The sequence below is a fragment of the Budorcas taxicolor genome, chromosome 2, assembly GCF_023091745.1.
Source record: "Budorcas taxicolor isolate Tak-1 chromosome 2, Takin1.1, whole genome shotgun sequence".
NCBI lineage: Eukaryota > Metazoa > Chordata > Mammalia > Artiodactyla > Bovidae > Budorcas > Budorcas taxicolor.
The window spans coordinates 75,898,254-75,920,899 of record NC_068911.1 but is presented as its reverse complement, the minus strand read 5'-3'; the positions used below and the strand labels follow the sequence as shown (position 1 = coordinate 75,920,899).

The 22,646-nt window shown below is 37.9% G+C and overlaps 1 protein-coding gene across 1 annotated transcript in view; it reads right to left on the bottom strand.

Annotated features, from left to right (window-relative positions):
• Positions 1-22,646, bottom strand: part of COBLL1 (cordon-bleu WH2 repeat protein like 1) — a 165,996-nt gene that overhangs the window by 26,300 nt on the left and 117,050 nt on the right. Inside the window, exons 7-8 of the mRNA XM_052635422.1 lie at positions 18,474-18,571; positions 18,127-18,363 (exon numbers count right to left, since the gene is read on the bottom strand). Coding sequence (XP_052491382.1) covers positions 18,127-18,363; positions 18,474-18,571 — 335 coding nt within the window. The remainder of the gene's footprint in view (positions 1-18,126; positions 18,364-18,473; positions 18,572-22,646) is intronic.

Here is a 22,646-nt window from a genome sequence, read left to right as displayed (position 1 = left end):
ATAATATAATAAAGCAGATAGCACAGAAATTTTTAAAAGGGAGAAATGTATATACAGAGATTCACAAATTTATATGGACATAATAACTCAAAGACAGAGTAAAAATAAACTCATGTATTTCATTTATCATCCTAGAGGTCTTAAAATAAGCTAACTTTTTTTTGTACAGGATATTTATATTTCTATGGATAAATAATTTAAAATTTGTCAAAATATACATATTTCAGCATCACAAATGTTAAACTATTTTTAATAGCATTTGTGAAGACAGTTGAGGGAATGCATGTTAGAAGGGCAAAGCCATGAATGTCCTGTGGGGAGCACATGTTTTATAACCCTATTCTGTAAGATTTACCCCCTTCCTCTATTGTACGGATGTGTAATGAAAGCAAATGGACTTGTGTTTCGAGACTAGCACATGGGTCATACAGACTTAAGAACAAGGACCTTTGAAGAGAACATAATCATCACTGCGTGTGACCAGGTCAACTTATGTTAACTATATCACTAGATTCCATGCTATAATTAATGATAAGAGCTTACTAAATTGATGTTAAAAATGCAAACTTAACAAATGCTGTAAGATGGGCCAGGCAGGATATTTTAAGGACTAAGAATGATGAGTTTAAAAAATAAGCCTCATTTAGTGACGGGAATATTTCTTTCGTTCTGAGATATGAATGATACTAGCATTCAAAGAATAGCTTAATATACATTTTTTGTTGTCCTATAAGAGAGAGCCACAAGAGTTTTTAAATTTGTGTGTGTGTGTGTTTAGAGGCTATTAGAAAAGAATTTTAATCGGCTAAGCTGCAGCCAAGAGAAAATCAAACTTGGACTTATTCCATGTTAATTAAAATATCGCTATTAAGATTAAAATGAAGGAACCCCTGGATCCTAGAGGAAAACATTTCTCTTGGGTAAAAACCTACAGAAAAAGAAAGGGCATTTAAGGTAGAAGATCTAGGTATTTCTAAATAGACTGTAGCCAAGAAAACTGGCATGTACCTTGGGATAGTTGTAGAATAACAGATCCAGTACACAAGCTTTCTAAAAAGTAGACAGACTAAACTAATGCAGTTATTTAAGTAAACACATCAAGAGTTCCTATATAAAATATTAAAGAAATAAAAAAGGGTGAGGAAGGGCATTGTGTATTCTTAAGCTCCATTTTGTTCTGTGCACTTCAGGAATATGCTCCTTAATCGACTCCCAGTAGTTCTACTGTTTCTTTCATCAGGGTTGAGCTACCCAGGATGTTGAGTGTGAATCTGTTTAACTGGAGAGAAGTTTATAGAGGGTTTGCAAGCTGGAAGAGAGGCAATGTAATGGTTACCAAACACAGGAGCTTTGGAGTCAATGCCAGGGCTTGCCCCAGGAGAGCATAGCATTTACTGTCCCTGCAACCTTCTGTCTCCTCCTCCACAAAGTGGGAAAAGTAACAGTACCTGCTTCCCTGGGGCTGGATACTCATGTGACATGACCTGTGTCAGGCACTGAGTGCTAGTACAGTGCTAGTACTGCTCCACAAATAGTAGCTCATGTTACAACACGTAATTTGTCTATTTTCAAGTATGTGAAAGTGTAAATAAGCAAATGACAGTTATAATTAGGGGTTAGAGTAAAAAGTATAGGTAAAAGGAGGTCTTTAAGAATGGTGTTTTCTTTAGTGCTGGGGGTGGTGGGAGTCCTACTAGAGTCAGTCTCAGTTATAATCAACCTCAAACAGCTGCAGGAACTTGTGCTTAGCCCACTGCACAAACCAGTTCCACTGTGTGTAGAACACCACCATAAGTCACTTCAGGCAGCTTCATCATACCTTCTGCTGCTGCTAAGTCGCTTCAGTTGTGTCCGACTCTGTGCGACCCCACAGATGGCAGCCCACTAGCTCCCCCGTCCCTGGGATTCTCCAGGCAAGAACACTGGAGTGGGTTGCCATTTCCTTCTCCAATGCATGAAAGTGAAAAGTGAAAGGGAAGTTGCTTAGTCATGTCCGATCCTTAACGACCCCATGGACTGCAGCCCACCAGGCTCCTCCATCCATGGGATTTTCCAGGCAAGAGTACTGGAGTGGGGTGCCATTGCCTTCTTCGCATCATACTTTCATCATACGTTAAAGGAGTTTAATAAAAGCTAAATGTTTAATACCAGTTTGTTAAATCTTAGTGAGGGGATGTATTAAAGTATATAAATCTGAAATATTTCATACATTTAGTGCAAACATTTAAAATAAAAGAACTGCTTAGAACTGTCTTTAGTTTTTAGAAGCTAGCCAAGGTACATTTCCTTTGTTCAAATTATGATGGAAATTTTTAAAAGGAGTTGCTGCTGCTGTTAAGTCGCTTCAGTCGTGTCCGACTCTGTGCGACCCCATAGACGGCAGCCCACCAGGCTCCCCCATCCCTGGGATTCTCCAGGCAAGAACACTGGAGTGGGTTGCCATTTCCTTCTCCAGTGCATGAAAGTGAAAAATGAAAGTGAAGTTGCTCAGTTATATCTGACTTTTTGTGACCCCATGGACTGTAGCCCACCAGGCTCCTCCGTCCATGAGATTTTCCAGGCAAGAGTACTGGAGTGGGTTGCCATTTCCTTCTCCAAAAGGAGTTGAGATCATATTAAAGTCCAGAGGATTTACAAAACAAGAAAACAGAGAGGTTTCTTCTTACTATGGGAAAAATGCTTTGGTTAATGGTTAATGATTAGAAATCTCCAATTATTTATTTTAGTTAGACTCACTAAGTCTGCCTGCCTTCAGCAAAAACTACACCTCTAACAGTAACATACATCACTGAATTAATTCACTAATGAAAGTGACAAGGTCAAGCTGAAAACCATGCCAGATAGTTAATCCCTCATAATTCACATCCAGATCAGAATTCACTGGTTTAAAATAAAAGTAAATTTAGCTGAAGAAAACAGGGTTGAATGGCATTCAATAGATTTACTTAGTACTAGAACTATAGTAGTTATTAAATTACTTATTAATCACAGTTGAATTACCTGATGTGGATCATTGAAATCAATATATCCTGGTTAAAAGAGAAGAATACAATTAGGAAAATAAAAAGACTAAATCAGAGGATGGAAATACAGTGATTCAACTTCAATGACATTGTTAAGTGTTTCTAGTAGAAGCTTTTGGATTTTAGTTTGTTTATAGTACGATTTTCCATGTAAGGTGGGGTTGGGTTAGAGAGAACTTAAGCAATCTCTTAAAACTGTCTTAAAACTCATATAATTTTCTTTTCTTCTTTAGGCACAGATTCCCATTATCCTTCTCCAATTTGGACACTCTCAATAAATGCTGTAAAATATTATAATACCTTATAATTGACATTAGGTTTTCTTCATTTACTATGGATTAATAATTTCTATCCTAATGACTAAATTTCCATTTAACTGAAGGTCATGCTTTAACTTTTTTTTTAAGCCAGAACCACTTTCAGGACCTTAGTTTGGTGACCAACAACTGAACCCTGCAGTGAAAACATGGAGTCCTAACCCCTGGACCACCAGGTAATTCCTAACTCTTAACTCTTGATAGAATTCTAAAATACTTGGACAACTTAAACAACAAATCAATTTTCTTAAACTTTAAACATAACTATTATACCAGAGTGAATGTAATATAGAAGTATAAGATGTTCTATTGAATTTCAAAATAGGCAAAGCTCTGAAGGTAGGTTTTTCTTATTACAAAGAAATTGGTTTTATTATTGATTTGATCATAAAGTTAGCACAATCTCCCATGAGATTCAAACAGTGCATATGTTGACAAGGAAAAAAACAAAAGAAACATCACTGTAAATCTCAGTAAATACAGGTTACCTCCTAGAAATTTTGTTGTCCAACCTTTACCTTATACCTGCATACACTCATGCAGACAAATGCACACAAGCTTTGACTTGTACTGGATGAAAGCATACATGCCAGTTTCTTATATGAAGATTTTTCACACAGCATGCTACATTTGTTGGGTCTAGAGCAAGTTTACTTTGCTTCTTTGAATCCTGCTTTTTCTATACCCTTTTCCCCCTTGGTCAGCACTTTGTCAAGACTCCTAAACCCTTAGAACTTATATGTTCTATTTTTTTATTCTCTCTGTAATCCTGTTTTAAGATCCTTCATTGATAGCACTGAAAGTCTAAGCTTGCTTTAGTCAAATTACATTTTAAAAAGTCATATCAGTGAAGGAGTATAAGAAATAGGGGTGATATTCCAGGTATCAGACAACTATAATTAGGGAAAGGAGAAATAGGGAAGCAGTCTCAGAGCCTGGAGCTCTCAAATCCACACTTTATAAGCAGGCATCCATTCTGCTAATTTTAATAGTGTTTCTATCAATCCCCTGAAATAAATTCTACAAGAGGTAGCAATGAGATTAGAGCTGATCCACTTACAGGTGTCTAAATGACTACCACCACCTTTCACTTGTGACTTTTAGAGTTACTAACAAGTTAAAGCTCTTCAGAGGATTCTGAGTGGCCAAGCCTACCAAAGCAATTGTCTTAGAATCATCTAGTTTTTAACTCACTGTTCAGTTCAGTTCCATCACTCAGTCTTGTCCAACTCTTTGTGACCCCATGGACTACAGCACGACAGGTCTCCCTGTCCATCGCCAACTCCCAGAGTTTACTCAAACTCATGTCCATTGAGTCGGTGATGCCATTCAACCATCTCATCCTCTGTCGTCCCCTTTTCCTCCCATCTTCAACCTTTCAGCGTCAGGGTCTTTTCAAATGAGTCAGTTCTTTGTATCAGGTGGCCAAAGTATTGGAGTTTCAGTTTCAGCACGAGTCCTTCCAATGAATATTCAGGACTAATTTCCTTTAGGATGGGCTGGTTTGATCTCCTTGCATTCCAAGGGACTCAAGAGTCTTCTCCAACACCACAGTTTAAAAGCATCAATTCTTTGGTGCTCAGCTTTCTTTATAGTCCAACTCTCATATCCATACATGACTACTGGAAAAACCATAGCTTTGACTAGATCGACCTATGTTGGCAAAGCAATTTCTCTGCTTTTTAATATGCTGAATAGGTTGGTCATAGCTTTTCTTCCAAGGAGCAAGCGTCTTTTAATTTCATGGTTGCAATCACCATCTGCAGTGATTTTTGAGCCCAAAAAGATAAAGTCTGTCACTGTTTCCTCATCTATTTGCCATGTAGTGATGGGAAGTGAAGTGATGGGACCAGATGCCATGATCTTAGTTTTCTGAATGTTGAGTTTTAAGCCAACTTTTTCACTCTTCTCTTTCACTTTCATCAAGAGGCTCTTTAGTTTTTCTTTGCTTTCTGCCATAAAGGTGGTGTCATCTGCATATCTGAGGTTACTGATTTTTCTCCCAGCAATCTTGATTCCAGCTTGGGCTTTATCCAGTCCAGCGTTTCTCATGATGTACTCCGCATATAAGCTAAATAAGCAGGGTGACAATATACAGCCTTGACGTACTCCTTCCCCTATTTGGAACCAGTCTGTTTTTTCATGTCCAGTTCTGGCTGTTGCTTCCTGACCTGCATACAGATTTCTTAAGAGGCAGGTCAGGTGGTCTGGTATTCCTATCTCTTGAAGAGTTTTCCACAGTTTGTTGTGATCCACACAGTCAAAGGCTTTGGCATAGTCAATAAAACAGAAGTACATGTTTTTCTGGAACTCTCTTGCTTTTTCGATGATCTAATAGATGTTGGTAATTTGATCTCTGGTTCCTCTGCCTTTTCTAAATCCAGCTTGAATATCTCAAAGTTCTCAGTTCATGTACTGTTGAAGCCTCACTTGGAGAATTTTGAGCATTACTTTACCAGTGTGTGAGATGAGTGCAACTATACAGTAGTTTGAGGATTCTTCTGCATTGCCTTTCTTTGGGATTGGAATGAAAACTGACCTTTTCCAGTCCTGTGGCCACTGCTGAGTTTTCCAAATTTGCTGGCATAACAGTGGCAAACTCACTGTTAGTCAATGATAATAACATCTGTGTTGTCTGGTTAACAGACTCATTAACCTGAACATAACTTCCTCAAATTTTATTACCTTCAGCCTCTTTTAAGGGATGCCCAAAACACATGTGTTGGCTTTTTGTGTTACAATCAAGAATTCAGGGAGAAAGATCCCAGTTAGCCCATGATTTATTTTGCTATCCTTCTTCAGGGTTCAAAAATCTTTAGATGAGTAATACCAAGACTAGATATCACTGTCCAGTGTAACACTGACCAAACCAAAGACCCCTGCAACAGAGCACTTTCATTTGTTAAAGCCCGATTTTAAATGACAACAACTTTCACAAAAAACAATACTATAATATTAGAGTTGAAAAAGACTTCTGGAAATTTTGTTACAAAACCTTATTCTACAGAGGAGAAACCCAAACCACAAAGTTCAATGTCTTGTCCTTCAAGGTAGAAGATGATGAAGACAATGAGGAAAATAACCCCAAAACAAAGAAGAATATGAGACCTCTGGCAGATCCAAGAGTCTCTCTCAAGCCAGGCTAGGGTTTCTTCTGCCACAAAATAATTCTTTCCAGCCCTCTCCACACATATCAGAATAAAACTAAAACACAAATTTTACAACCTGTGTTACACCTGTTCTTGCAAGGGTTTTACATTTCTGTCCCTCAGGCAATCTGCTTCCATTTTATCAACCCTCCAATACTTTGAGAAAGTATGTTGTCAAGTCTTATTAGTGGTAATCCCTTATTTATAACATTTTTTAAATGCCTGAAGATATGGGCCTAAGTAGTATATCTTTAATGAAAAAAGACAACATGAACCAGGAGAAAGCAGAGATCAGGATCAAGTTAAAAAGAGGACAGTGGTAACTGTGGTTCTCTGTGGTCACAGTGATCAAGACAGAGGGATGTCTAGAGGCACAGCAGGAGAATACCCTACAGGTAACTGAGTTAGGGCCTCTACCAGAGCAAAGGAGCAATCAAGGGGACAAACTAGGACCAACTCAGTTCATCCCAGAAGAGAGTTCAGACTGTATGGCCGGCATTATCCAAGTGACCCCACCTTTTTATTATGGAAGCTCCAGGAAAGGGGCCAGCTTCTCTCCGCCCCAAGAAAAGTTATGACCAACCTAGATAGCATACTGAAAAGCAGAGACATTACTTTGCCAACAAAGGTCCATCTAGTCAAGGCTATGGTTTTTCCAGTGGTCATGTATGGATGTGAGAGTTGGACTGTGAAGAAGGCTGAGCGCCGAAGAACTGATGCTTTTGAACTGTGGTGTTGGAGAAGACTCTTGAGAGTCCCTTGGACTGCAAGGAGATCCAACCAGTCCATTCTGAAGGAGTTCAGCCCTGGGATTTCTTTGGAAGGAAGGATGCTAAAGCTGAAACTGCAGTACTTTGGCCACCTCATGCGAAGAGGTGACTCATTAGAAAAGACTCTGACACTGGAAGGGATTGGGGACAGGAGGAGAAGGGGACGACAGAGGATGAAATGGCTGGATGGCATCACCAACTTGATGGACGTGAGTCTGAGTGAACTCCAGGAGTTGGTGATGGACAGGGAGGCCTGGCGTGCTGCGATTCATGGGGTCGCAAAGAGTCGGACTGAGCGACTGAACTGACTGACTGACCAGAGAAAGGCATGCCTTTAGAACCATGTGGTCCCAAATATCAAGGTGGCAGAAAGGCTAAGAAAGCTTTGTCCTACAAGAACTTGTAAAGGAAGACCCCTAACACTGATTATTTTCTATGATACTTAAAAAGTTTGGGCTGTACTTTGCAGCATGCAAGACCTTAGTTCCTCGATCAAAGATTGAACCTGTGCCCCCTGCATTGGAAGGCGGAGTCGTAACCACTGGACCACCAGAGTAGTCCCTCAATGATATTTTATTAACTCAGAATATCAAACTAGATAAGGAAGTGAAATCCCCACTAATTCCACAAATGACCTATTGTTCTTTGAATAGTACTGTTCTTTAAAATTTAGCAACTTTATAATGTGCTTATTTGCATTTAGGTCAGAGGTAAAGCTGGCAGAAGCTTAAAAAGTAATTGCTCAGAGGAATTGTCATGAGCATTAAATGAATAAAGTGATCTTGTCGGAAATATTAGCAAATGTTATATAAACATTAGTCATTATTTCTGCCCTTGTGTGATTATGACCCTTTCAAGATCTGATGAAAAGTACAATGCAAAGTATGTCTTGTATCTGGGAAAACCTTAAAAAAGCGAGCATATTAAATATTTTATTGTGCTGGTACATTTCTCTACTGAATGAAACAAGTCATATTTTTGGAAGTACAGACAGCTGTATACTGTATATCAGGCTGAAGATGCCATGGCAACCACTGTTCCTAGGCAATTGGAGAATTATATGTGTGGTCCACTTTCCGTATCATAAGTGGAAAGTGGAGGTGAAAATCAAATGTTATGAGATAACCTGGAGAAAAAAAATTAGAAAGGGGTATATTTCTGAAAATTTATATGCTCTATTACAACAACCTTAATGACTCTGCATAAAATGACTAGATTAAACTCATTAAGTGAAGCAAGACCAAATATATGCTTGCACATTTCATAACCGTATGACAATCTCTCATCTGTTTGTAAAGCATGATAAATATTAAAAGACAAAATTGGGTAAAAGATGAAAAATGTCAAGTATTTAAAAAAAAAACAAATCAGCTGTTAAAAAACTAACACTCTAGGTATTATATTTCAGTTGCATAAGAGTATATGGCAAAGAATTTCAGTTTCTCAACATTTGAGTGTTTGTCTGCAGCAGAAAGCAAAATGAGACCAAGTGAAATGCCCAGTCAAAAGCATTCCTTGTTATGTTTCCAGCCAAAAGTCAATATCCTGAAGAAAATGAGATGTCATGCTAGTAGCAGTGAAAAGCAGTTTTCTGTTGTATACACACACATCCAAGCAGCAAAGTCACACCAAATGCATGAAGAATTCTCCAAAAGATTCTTTGGATTCTATGGGTCAAGATTACTACAGCTTCTGTCCAACTCTCCTTCCACTTCTTCAAATGTAAAATAAGCATAAAAGGTTAACTTATCAATAATACTAGGATGTCCTTTGGCCGCTGATTTCATTAAATGTGCTCTTCAGAGATACTTGGTCAGCAGACACGGGTCAGAAACTAGATTTCTGAACTTAGTTTCAGTCCCAGAACTCTAAGTCACTTTTAAGTCAATATCACTGCATTTCTGACTTCTGTCATGTATGAAGTCAAGGACAACCTTATTTTAAAAATTTATATGCATTTTATGCAGTGATACATGTGATCTAGTCCATGAAATGACAGCATGGGCCAGCTCCTACATATGTTGTTGCACAAATGGCATTTCACATCTTCAGGCAGAATCATATTCAAAAATTGCTTTAAAAGAACCAAGTAAAACTGCCAGAAAATTTCTAATTGGATAGTTTTCTCTTCCAAATGAACATTTCCATAGAAAACAAGGTATTTCACCTTTACAAGGAAAATGACACTGTAGAAGTGCCAGTAAACTGTGTAGTCTTTTAAAATAGATGCTTTAGATGGATAGAAAGAATTTTATATGCAGAAATGTTCCCCCAAAAGGTTAGGATAAATTATTTTACTAACTAGGATCATCATTGAGTTCTCTTTGGAAACTGCACGCCTGGTTGCCAAAATTAGCTCAGAAAATCAACAGCCTTTGATGTGAATATTTTCAGTTGATGCTCCAAAATCACTATCCAAATACCTTAATTTGCCAGTACGGAGAAATGCCTTAGAGGAATGAGGCAAATTATTAAATATAGACTGCCAAAAAGTATAAAATAGGTGTGGTTAGCAACATTTTTTCCAGGCTACAGACAGACTGACTTATCTCTAAGCCTAAGGCAAATAGAATATCAGTGATTACTAAAGAACATTAAAATAAAAACTCAAAATGAATAAAACCCTGCTAACTATAAATCACTTTCTCACACATTACTGTTATTTCTCTCTCTAGCTCTGTTTCCTGGTAGTTCACCCACAAGAGATAAGCATTTGCTATTTCTAATATAATGTAACTATTTCCAATATTTTCTTTCTGCTTTATTCCAAGGATGCTTTGGGGAAAAAGACTGGAAAAATCAGAATGCTATAGTTCTGTTAAACAGCGCACCCTTGTGGTTTATTTTACCACCTAAACATTAAAAATCATAGGACAAGGATGTATCCAAAATTTTCACCGACTTGGAAATTATTTTGTCGTTTATTTTTTTCCAGTAATCTTTCCCAGCTTGGTATTACTTTTAGGCTTTTAGGCAGTAAAAATAGTGCCTTTTTAAAATTTCAAATTCTAAACTAAATTGTTACAACAGATATAAAATGTCTACAGTGATTATGACTATATGCTTTGCTGAATTTCCTGAATCTTTTCATCCGATGCTATAAAAAAATTTCAATTCAAGAGTGAATTTCGTTTCTATGCATTATGCAATGCACACTACATTTTAGTTGTTGGTCCTTAAGCTTTTAACACAACCTTGCCAAAATTCTGGCTTTGTAAAAGCTTAGGAAAAATATTGCCAAGAATTATTTGAGCCAGTTACTATTAAAAAGTAAATGTAAGCAATGTTTAAGTTATCCAAGTACTTCTTAAAATTTACCAGATCTACCCATGAAATACTAGAATTTTATTTGACATTTTCATTGTATATCCCATACCTGATTGTGTGAAACTGTGATTAAAAGTTTACTTATCAATTCTCTTGAACACCTACTGTGTTACAGAATTTCTCTGGGGAACACAAATCCCATCTTCTGGTTGGGAATTTAAAAAGGGAGAATTTAACAATGTTATAAGCTTTAAACAATAAAACAATGTTTATCTTTAGAGGATGGGGTGCCTATCCCATAACATGTTATATCCATCAATAGAATATTATGCAACCTTAAAAAGGGGAGCCCTTTATGTATTGATAAGGATATCTAAAATATATCATTCAGTACCGAAAAGTGAGGTATAACATAATACATGTAGCATATGACTGGCTGAGAAATTAGAAACATATGTAGGTTGAATACTGACTTGAATATATATACATATAGTCAGGCTGGAAGAATACACAAGAGTGTTATTGGTTGCCTTTAGGCATAAAAATTTGGCTGGCAGCAGTGTTGGAATGGAGAATTTTCACTGTATTTTCCTTTTCATCTTTAGAAATATATATCATAGGATATATATGATACTACCTAAACATATACATAAATTAAAATGAAACATAAAAACACAAGAGAGACAAATTCAGAGAAAGTAAGATCATCCCATGTTGGAATCTTTAAAAAATTGTCCATGAAGCAGGTAAAGGAAAGTTATAATTTGAATGAGCGAGGAGGAATAAAGACGAAGCTGGGGGAATTACTCTATTCTAAAAGCATAGGAAACATGGTTTTTGCACAAGTGATGTCAAATCTTCTGGTTAGAGTTAGAAGTATACTGAAAATGATGAGGAGTTAACATTAAAAAAAAAAACAAAAACTTGTGCTTTTGTACAGCAACAGAAACCACCAATAAATGAAAAGGCAACCTGCAGAAAGGGAATATTTGCAAATCATGTATCTGGTAAGGGGCTAATATCCAAAATATATAAAGAACTCATACAACTTGATAGCCCAACAAATGCAATTTTAAAAATGGGCAGAGGAACTGAATATTTTTACAAAGATTTACAGATGGTCAATCAGTATTAGAAATGGTATTTAACATCATTAATCATCAGGGAAGTGCAAATCAAAATTACAGTAAGATACCATGTCATACTTGTTAGAATGGCTATTATCAAGACTATAAGAGATGTGTGCTGACACAAATGTTAAGAAAAGAGAATCCTGTGCACTCTTGGTAGGAACATAAATTGGTGCAGTCACTATGGAAAACAGTTTGGAGGTCAGTGAAATAATTAAAAATAGAAACTACCATATGATCCAGCGATTGCACTACTGGATATGTATTCAAAGGGAACAAAAATAGGATATTAAAGAGATACCTACACTCCCATGTCACCATAGCCAAGACACAGAAGCACCCTAAGTGTCCATGTATGGATAAATGGACAAAGAAGATGTGATATGTTAAATATGTATATGTGTGTGTATCATATATATACAGACACATATGCACACACACAGGAATATTATTCAGCCATGAGAAAGAAGGAAATCCTGCCATTTGTAACAATATAGATGGACCTTCAGGGCATTACAGTAAATTAAATAAGCCAAAGACTGCCAAATATTGCATGGTTTCATTTACATGTGGAATCTAAAAATCAAACTCAGAGTAGAAGAGGTTACCTGGGGCTGGGGAATGGGGGAATAGAGAGAAATTGATAAAAGAGGACAAACTTTCAATTAGAAGATGAATAAGATCTGAGGATCTAATGGAAACATACTGACTATGGTTGACAACACTGTATTATATAATGGAAATTTGCTAAAATAGAACTTAAATGTTCATACCAAAAAAAAACCCCAATAATATGTGAAGTGATGGACATGTTAATTAGATAGATAGAATTCTTTCACAATGTATTTCAAATTGCCACAATGTATTTAAATAGCTTACAATTTTATTTGTCAATTATACTTCAAAATAACTAGAAAGAAAGAGAGAAAGGGGAGAGAGGATGGGAGATGTGTGTCGAGCCTTTCACACCCACCACACTGTGTAGAGGGCCTCAAAGGCCGGGAAAATAACAGCCATCTATCCAAAGTTTCTGAACTGAAAAGTGACAATTATAAATGTGGCAGCTTGCCATATCCTTCATATTGTGAAGACGAAAAGGGGCAAGACAAGCTAAGTACTGACCTCTCCTTACATTCCTGTCCCTGGACTTCCCTGAGGCATGGCTTTAGCAGAGGGGATACAAGAAAGGGACAAGGAGACACTGTAAAGAGAAAGTGAATAAGTGGATGTGGAAAGAAAAAGAAAGAACATCAGAGGTCATCCTGAGCTTTTCAAACTGGGAAAAATAAGTGAGATTGATTTTACATACATTGACATCATCTCTAGATGATCGACACCCAAATCAGATTGATTATATTCTTTGCAGCTGAAGAATTATATTCTTTGCAGCTCTATACAGTCAGCAAAAACAAGACCAGGAGCAGACTGTGGCTCAGATCATCAGCTCCTTATTGCAAAATTCAGGCTCAAACTGAATCAAGTAGGGAAAACCACTAGGCCACTCAGGTATGACCTAAATCAAATCTCTTATAAGTGGAGGTGACGAACAGATTCAAGGAACTCGATCTGGTAGACAGAGTGCCTGAAGAATTATGGATGGAGGTTCCTAACATTGTACAGAAGGTGATGACCAAGACCATCCCCAAGAAAAAGAAATGCAAGAAGGCAAAATGGTTGTCTGAGGAGGCCTTACAAGTAGCTGAGAAAAGAAGAGAAAGAAAAAGCAAAGGAGAAAGAAAAAGAGATACCGAACTGAATGCAGAGTTCCAGAGAATAGCAAGAAGGGATAAGAACGCCTTCATAAGCAAACAGTGCAAAGGAATAGAGGAAAACAATAGAATGGGAAAGACTAGAGATCTCTTTAAGAAAACTGGGGATACGAAGGAAACATTTCATACAAAAATGGGCACAATAAAGGACAGAATCAGCAAGGATCTCAAGGAAGCAGAAGAGATTAAGAGGAGTAGCAAGAATACACTAAAGAACTGTACAAAAAAGGTTTTAATGACCCAGATAAACACAATGGTCTGGTCACTCACCTAGAGTCAGAATCTGGGAGTGTGAAGTCAAGTGGGCCTTAGGGAGCATGGCTACAAACAAAGCTAGTAGAGGTGATGGAATTCCAGTTGAGCTCTTAATCCTAAAAGATGCTGCTGCTAAAGTGCTGCATGCAATGTGTCAGCAAATCTGGAAAATGCATTAGTGGCCACAGGACTGGAAAAGGTCAGTTTTCATTCTAATCCCAAAGAACGTTCAACTTATTGCACAACTGCATTCATTTCACATGCTAGCAAGAGTACGCTCAAAATCCTTCAAGCTAGGCTTCAGCAGTACATGAACTGAGAACTTCCAGATGTACAAGCTGGATTTAGGAACCAGAGATCAAATTGCCAACATCTGCTGGATCACAGAAAAACCAAGGGAATTCCAAAAAACATCTGCTTCATTGACTGCGCTAAAGCCTTTGATGGTACAGATCACAACAAACTGGAAAATTCTTAAAGAAACAGGAATATCAGACCACCCTACCTGTCGCCTGAGAAACCTGAATACAGGACAAAAAGCAACAGTTAGAACTGGACATGAAACAACAGACTGGTTCAAAGCTGGGAAAGGAATATATAAAGGCTGTATATTGTCACGCTGCTTATTTAACTTACATGCAGAGTACATCATGTGAAATGCCCGGCTGGATGAGGCACAAGCTGGAATCAATACTCCCTGGAGAAATGTCAATAGTCTCAGATATGCAGATGATACCACTTTAATGGCAGAAAGTGAAGAGGAACTAAAGAGCCTCTTGATGAAGGTGACAGAGGAGAGTGAAAAAGCTGGCTTAAAACTCAACATTAAAAAAATGAAGATCATAGCATCCTGTCTAATCACTTCATGGCAAATAAATGGGGAAAAACTGGAAACAGGGACAGATTTTATTTTCTTGGGCTCCAAAATCACTGCAGTGACTGCAGTCATGAAATTAACAGAAGCTTGCTGCTTGGAAGAAAAGCTATGGCAAACCTAGACAGCATATTTAAAAGCAGAGACATCACTTTGCTGACAAAGGCCTGTATAGTCAAACCTATGGTTTTCCCAGTAGGCATGTATGGATGTGAGAGTTGGACCATAAAGAAGGCTGAACGCTGAAGAATTGATGCTTTCGAACTGTAGTGCGAGAGAGGATTCTTGAGAGTCCCGTGGACAGCAAGGAGATCAAACCAGTCAATCCTAAAGGAAATCAACCCTGAATATTCATTGGAAGGACTGACACTGAAGCTCAATACTTTGGCCACCTGATACAAACAGCTGACTCCTTGGAAAAGGCCCTGATGCTGGGAAAGATTGAGAGCAAAAGGAGAAAGGGGTGACAGATGAGATGGTTGGATGGCATTATTGACTCAACAGACATGAGTTTGAGTAAATTCAGGAGATAGTGAAGGACAGGGAAGCCTGGCATACTGCAGTTCATGGGGTCTCAAAGAGTTGGACATGATTTAGCAACTAAACAACAATCAGGCAGTGAGGAGTCAATAAGCAACCATGAGTTCAAACTGCAAGTGGAACGATATTGAGACTGGAATACAAAGCTGATGTATTCGTTTCCTAGACTGCCAGAACAAATGACCATGACTGGGTAGCTTCAACCAACAAAAATGTATTCTGCTACAGTCTGAGATCAGGTGTCAGCAGGACCATATCCCTCGGAAGTCAGTGGGGAGAGTCCTTCCTTGCCTCCTCTAGGCTCCTGGTATTCTCTGGCTTGTGGCGAGGTGCCACTGCAATCTCCATCTGTCGTCACATGACCTTGCCTTTGTGCCTTTGTGCCTGAGTCTTCCCTGGTGGCTCAGGGGTAAAGAATCTGCCTGCCAGTGCTGGAGATGTAGATTCCATTCTGGGTTGGAATGATCCCCTGGAGAAGGAAACGGAAACCCACTCCAGTGTTCTTGCCTGGAAAATCCCATGTACAGAGGTATCTGGTGGGCTACAGTCCCGGGGGCCGCAAAGAGTTGGACAGAACCGAGCGACTAAACAATGTTCCCTCTTGCTGTTGTAACACCACCAGTCACTGGATCGGGCCCAACTTAAGTCCAGGACTTTCTCATCTCTAGATCTTCGGCTTGGACTTTTTTTGAGGGGGACATTATTTCAAACACTACAGCTGAAAACTCAACAAAGAATAGATGTTTTCTCTGAAAGAGTAAACACAGACTAAGATCATGGATTCAGGTACCTCCAAATTTAGAAAATGGATAAAGAACTTGTGATAAAAAAAAAAAAAAAAAGGAAGAGAGCTGAGCTATAAGAAGAGAATTAGGGCCACAGAAGAGAGAAAAAATAAGACCAAAGGGTGATCCATCCCATTGAATATGGCAAAGAAGTTAAAGCAATATGTGGTAAGATGCCTTGGAAGGCATGAACTCAGGAGCATGCATGTGTGCATGTCCACACACTCATACACATACTCACACAGAGAACCACAGCTTCACTGTTAAGAAATTTTTGTAATGAATAAATTTTTTAAAATGATTTTTCAGCTTCTCTAGGGAAAAATAATTCCAGATCCTGCTAAACAATACATCAAAGAACTAACCAGATGTCCAGATCAAAGGAGAAAATAATTAGAAAATTATATAAAAATGTCTAAATTTCCAAAGGCAACAAACTAAAAAAAAAAAAAAAATTAGCCTTGAACATGGGGGCATCAACTGGTCACAGAACAGAGAGTGAGAATCAAAAGAAATGGTTTTTGGTGAGGTCACTGGTAGTACAGCCTAGAATTTTAAGAAGCTGACTTTTAGAAAGACAATGTAGACCTCTTCAGGCTCCAAACACAAAAGAGGTTTACTGTAATAGATTGGATGAAGTCATCTGGAAAGGTTTGTGAGCAGGGGCTAAGATGTATTTCTATATAAAGGAAAAGACAGACTGGTAACCACTCAAGAGTGTAATAATTTATACTCTTACAGTGCAGTTTTATGGTAATTAAAAATATAAAATGATCCTGAAAGTGCTACCTTTTAAATGACTTGCTATGAAGAAGTGCAAACTAGTTATGGTCACAGAATGAAGTCTCTGACCCTGACATGGGGTCCCTGCTTCTCTCACTCAGTTTCAATCTCTGTTTCTTATGCATGCCCAGACTCACCAACAGTCCTCACATTGCTTGCATCTTTCAACAGGGTTCCTGTTGCCTGACCTATACACTCCCACACATTTTTAAAGACTGAACCCAACCACCAAGCATTTGCCCTGGAAAACTCTGTAGTAAACGATTCTATATTTTGAAAAAATAACTATCCTCCTGATGTGTAAGATGAGATTTTATACCACAGCCATTTGACAAGAGAGCCTTATAGAATAAGACAGCTTAATAAATGACTTTCCGAGTAACTACTGAGTTTCAGCATTTTTTAAGTTCATTTCTATCTAATCCAGTTGCTACTTTCCAAAAACACATGACAGTTAATAAATTACAATTTAAAACTATAGTTAAAATATCTCTAAGATTAAGAAAATACAAAAAAGGTTATTAGTTGAGAAGGGTTAATCTCTTGATTAGTTGAATTCACTAACTTAGTTGAATTCACCCTTAGTTGAATTCACTACCTTAGTTGAATTCACTAACTTTCTAAGGCGGAAACAAAATCCTTCAACTAGACACAAGAAAACTGAGTTTCTCAAACACCTCAAAATAAAATTTGCTGTTAAAGTTACTTAGAACAATTGTCAACTCCAAGCAACAAAATATATGGTCTCATATTCAATCACAGTTACTTAAAACTTCATATATAATTCACCTGAATAAAGCAAAGAGTGTACAGAAATTACAGGCATGAAAAGTTGTTTACAAGTGGATTTCTACAAAATAGCATGTTCCAGGAAAATTGGGGATTAAAGAGAAGTAATAGTGAGAATGTTTGGGGAAAAGGTACACCTAGAACAGTGCCTTGAACATCTAAGTATATGATAGTAACTGTAGTATTTTATATATAAAGACTTTTTTATAATAGAGTATACATGTATCAGGCAGACCCCCCTGAGAATCTGAGAGCCAGGTCAAGATCTGACTAGATGTAGTTAGAAATCCATGAAAGTAACATAGATTGTGTTGCTGTTAACAAAAAGAAAAAAAGCTGTGTTCAAAAATAAATATTTCCTTTCCTAATACATGCATCAAACAAGAACCTCCAGCTGGGCCTTAATAAACCAGGACTTTACGGTTTACAGATGATATATTTGCTTGCATATAAAAGCTACTTAAAATAGACATTTTATTCTTTACTGCATTTCAGAACTGTACACAGGGACTCTCTTCATGGTTCCAACGCTGCTAGTAACTAGTTATTCATCTAATTACATATGAGTAAATGTTACTATTAGCAGCCTATGTGGAAAAGGACAAGCTAGTTAAGAGGAAAAATGGATGATCCCCTTCCCCATCTTAAAAATACAAACAAAACAAATGTACCTACCTCCTCTGTTTCATCCACACTCGGGGATTTCACCATACAAGAAGCTGGCCTCTCCTGAATGTGCGCAGGGTCCTGGGGGGCACTCTGAGGCCCTGGCATTGGAGGCAGTGGAGCACGCCTCTTCTTGGGGGCATCCGACGGCAGGGTGTTTGAAATATACTGCTTGGAAATGGTATTGCTCTTTGTAAAAGTTGGCCGGTGCTTACTTACTAGAGGAGTCGCAGGGGCACTGACAGTCTAATACAGAATGAAAAGGCAAAATCTACAGGTAATTCCATGGTAAAAAGCACATGCAATTAAAAACAGATTAAATAATCTTATAAAACACTACATGAGAAAATACGTACTTGCTCCCGCTTTTTCTTACTGCGTTGAAATAAGCTGAAAAACCCTTTACTTTCTTTATCCTTCATAAGGTCTAGGTTTTGTGATATGTGGCAGGACTCTAAAATAGAAAAAAAGCACCTTTTGTTCACAGGGTTATATGTTCACCTCTGAGGGTTCTCTCGATAACTTTTCCTTGATAACTGTATTTAATGATAAAAGCTACTAGCTATGGTCTACTATGAACCAGGCACTCTGCTAGGCACCTCATATTCTAATTAACTCTCAAAGCAGCAAGCACATTTAGTATTATTGTTCCTGTTCCATAGTAGGGAAAACTGAAGCTTAAAGAAACTAAGATTACATACTTGGGGCAAAGGTCAGGAAATGACAGAGCTAGGACATAAACCCATTTCGTAGTGACTCAGAGTCTGTTTTATACACAAGTACCAACATTTCAGAAGTATAAAGGACACTTTTTACTTTTAAAAGGATGTTGTAAAAAGGATGCTGTTATCATACAGTTTGTCTCTGTTGATTTTGAATTATACTTTTTTGTCTCAGCTAAACTATCATGAAGTATTTAATTCTCCAAAGCATGATTCATTATAATTACTTAGCACTCTGTTAAATGTTTTAAAAATTTTATTTCTGTAATCCAATGGTTCTCAACTGAGGGTGACTTTGCACATACAATCACACATACACACATTCACCCAAAGACATTTAACAATGTCTAGGGACAATTTTTCTTGCCTGGAGAATCCCAGGGACGGGGGAGCCTGGTGGGCTGTCATCTCTGGGGTCGCACAGGGTCGGACACGACTGAAGTGAGTGACTTAACAGCAGTAGCAGTGGGGACAATTTTGGTTGTCAGGACTGAGTTAGGGTGAAGAGAATGTGCTGTTGGGATCTACTGGATACAGGCTAGTGATGCTGCTAAATAATACTCTAAAGCATAAGACAATAATACTCTAAAGCCCAACAACAAAGAATTATTTAGCCCCAAATGTCAATAGTGCTGAAATTAAATCATATTTTAATCAGAATAGCAAATGTCAAACCTCAGTGTTGCATAGGTAACATTTCATTTTCTAAACAGTATTTTCTAATGTCAACTGAAAGGGCCTACAAACAACAAATCCAGTACCCCCGAGTCACCCTGGCCCAGACTGTTTCTAAATCCCATTTCCCACTAAAAGGAACCATCTCAGGAACCAACTTGATACAGTTTCTCCTGACCACAGTCAGGACAATTTGGACATCATAAGAATAACTCAATAAAGTGAAACATAGCACACGTTTAATTCCATAAATTCATAACAATACTAAAAAGTAACTGATTCTCATTGGCCATTATTTTAAAAATTAAGGGAATCACATTTTAATCCTGGCTTTTCTGAATGAATTCTACTGAGAGAGATAAATAGCTGACATAAGAAAACTGGCTTCTTTTAGAAATATCTCAACTACTAATTATAGGAATATTTGTTACAGATTATAATTGTTTTATAACTCTTAATTAACTAAGACATGTGCAGTGATGTTCACAGCAGCACTGCCAACAGTACATAAAACATGCTGCTGCTGCTGCTAAGTCGCTTCAGTCGTGTCCGACTCTGTGCGACCCCATAGACGGCAGCCCACCAGGCTCCCCTGTCCCTGGGATTCTCCGGGCAAGAACACTGGAGTGGGTTGCCATTTCCTTCTCCAATGCATGAAAGTGAAGAGTGAAAGGGAAGTCACTCAGTCATGTCTAACTCTTAGTGACCCCATGGACTGCAGCCTACCAGGCTCCTCCATCCATGGGATTTTCCAGGCAAGAGTACTGGAGTGGGTTGCCACTGCCTTCTCTGCATAAGACATGAAATAACCTAAATGTCCATCGACAGATGAATAGATAAAGAAGAGGTGGTATATACGCACAATGGAATACTACTCATCCCCCCAAAACAATTAAACAATGCCATTGGCAGCAACATGGATGGACCTAGAGATTTTCATACTAAGTAAGCCAGAAAGAGAAATACAAATACCATATGCTATCATTTATACATGGAATCTAAAATATGATACAAACGAATCTATCTATGAAACAGACTCAAAGACACAGAGGACAGACGTGCGGTTGCCAAAGAGAAGGTAGGGGTGGGGAAGGAATGGAGTGGCAGCTGGGGTGCAAACTATCATGTGTAGATAGGATGGCTAAGCGACAAGGTTCTACTGTATAGCACAGAGAACTATATTCACCGTCTTGTGATAAACCATAGTGGAAAGGAATGTTAAAAAGAATTATATGTATGTGTAACTGAATCACTTTGCTGTAGAGCGATATATCCGCTATACTTCAATTTTAAAAGATACCGGCAATGATTATTGATGGCTAACATCCATAAAGGTAACTTGTTATTACATGTCTGTTAATGGAAATACACAATACAACCCATGAAATATTCTTATCAAAAATACCTCCCCCAAATCTGATCAAGTCTCTAGATTTAACAATCAATTTATAGGAACCAGGGGATAAAGGAATATGTTAAGTGGCACCACAGGATGCAATCAGCCAAATTCTGAATGTGGAAAATACCATAAAACAAATGACCTGGTTTCTTCAACAAATAAGTTGCAGATTTTAAAAAGAGAGACAGGAGTGGGCATTGATACATTTTAAAAACATCTCTCCTGTGAAACACATATGAGTTTTATGTCAAATCACAATATAATCTCTGTGACATTGGAGACAAAGTATTATATATTGAAATATGTGGGATATATCTGTAGCAAAACTTAGAGCTCAATGATAGTCTTAAATACATAGTATTTTCTAGTCTTTTTATTTAAAGAAAAAGTTTCAAAACTTAAATAGTTTATGACAAAGTAGGAGTTATTCCAGGAAAGCAAAGATAGTTAACACCAATAAATATATTAATGCAATATGCCTCAATAAGACACTAAAGGAGAACTATATTTCACAAATTAAAACTTCATAAATCTGATGCTTCAAATATTAAATAAGCACTATGTATTCTGTCGGAGAAGGCAATGGCACCCCGCTCCAATACTCTTGCCTGGAAAATCCCATGGATGGAGGAGCCTGGTGGGCTGCAGTCCATGGGGTCGCTAAGAGTCGGACACAACTGAGCAACTTCACTTTCACTTTTCACTTTCGTGCATTGGAGAAGGAAATGGCAAGCCACTCCGGTGTTCTTGCCTGGAGAATCCCAGGGACGGGGGAGCCTGGTGGGCTGCCGTCTATGGGGTCGCACAGAGTCGGACACGACTGAAGTGACTTAGCAGCGTGTATTCTGTACAATGAGTTTACTGACAATGCTAGCAACTAACAATAATAGGCATGTGGACAGCATTTTATGGTCAAAAATTTTTTCACATGCCTAATTCATCCTTTAGAACAATCCTGTGAGGTAGGTGTCACAAGCTACCTGAGCTGTTCTGAGCCCTTGTTATAAGTTGGGGACTGTAAAGAATTGAAAGGCCTGGGTGACGGTGACTAGAGTTTGAATAACTTGCACCAAAACAAAGACATTAAACACTAGAATTGAATCCAGTACCCATTTAAAGATGATGTGCAATACCTCTGACTTCTTTTTTTAAGAAACGCTACTATTTCCTTTTCAGATAGACTCATCCATTAGTTGAATGTAGATATACAATTAAATTTCATTGGAACAGTAAATAGCAAGTTCACATGGCGCTGCAGTGCAATAACTCTAACCAGAGTACTCATGTAGTTATTGTTGGCGAAGTAATTTCCAGGCATCCTGAATAGTGGTTTATTCCTAAGTCTTCACTTAAACCTCAATTTCAGGGATCACTACAAGTCAAACACCAGGACAAACAAGGACTTGAGCCTACTTAGAAAAGCAACTCAAATACTATAGTTTCCTGTTTCTCAAAGAGAGGCTGTAAATAATTGCACACAAAGTTCTAAGCCTTCTGATCTTATCAGACAAAATAAGGAGGCAGGGGCATTTACCATGTTTGGATTGACCTTGTAGATTCTGACACTGTAAAAGAAGCTTTTTACGTTTTCCTGTTACAGTCTCTCAAGATTATATTCACAACATTTAATACTCTGCATAAACCACATACTTTTTCAGCTGGAGGGGATATTAGCAATCAGCACATTCAACAGCTTCAAAATGAGGCCAACAAGATTATGGAATTTGCTTAGC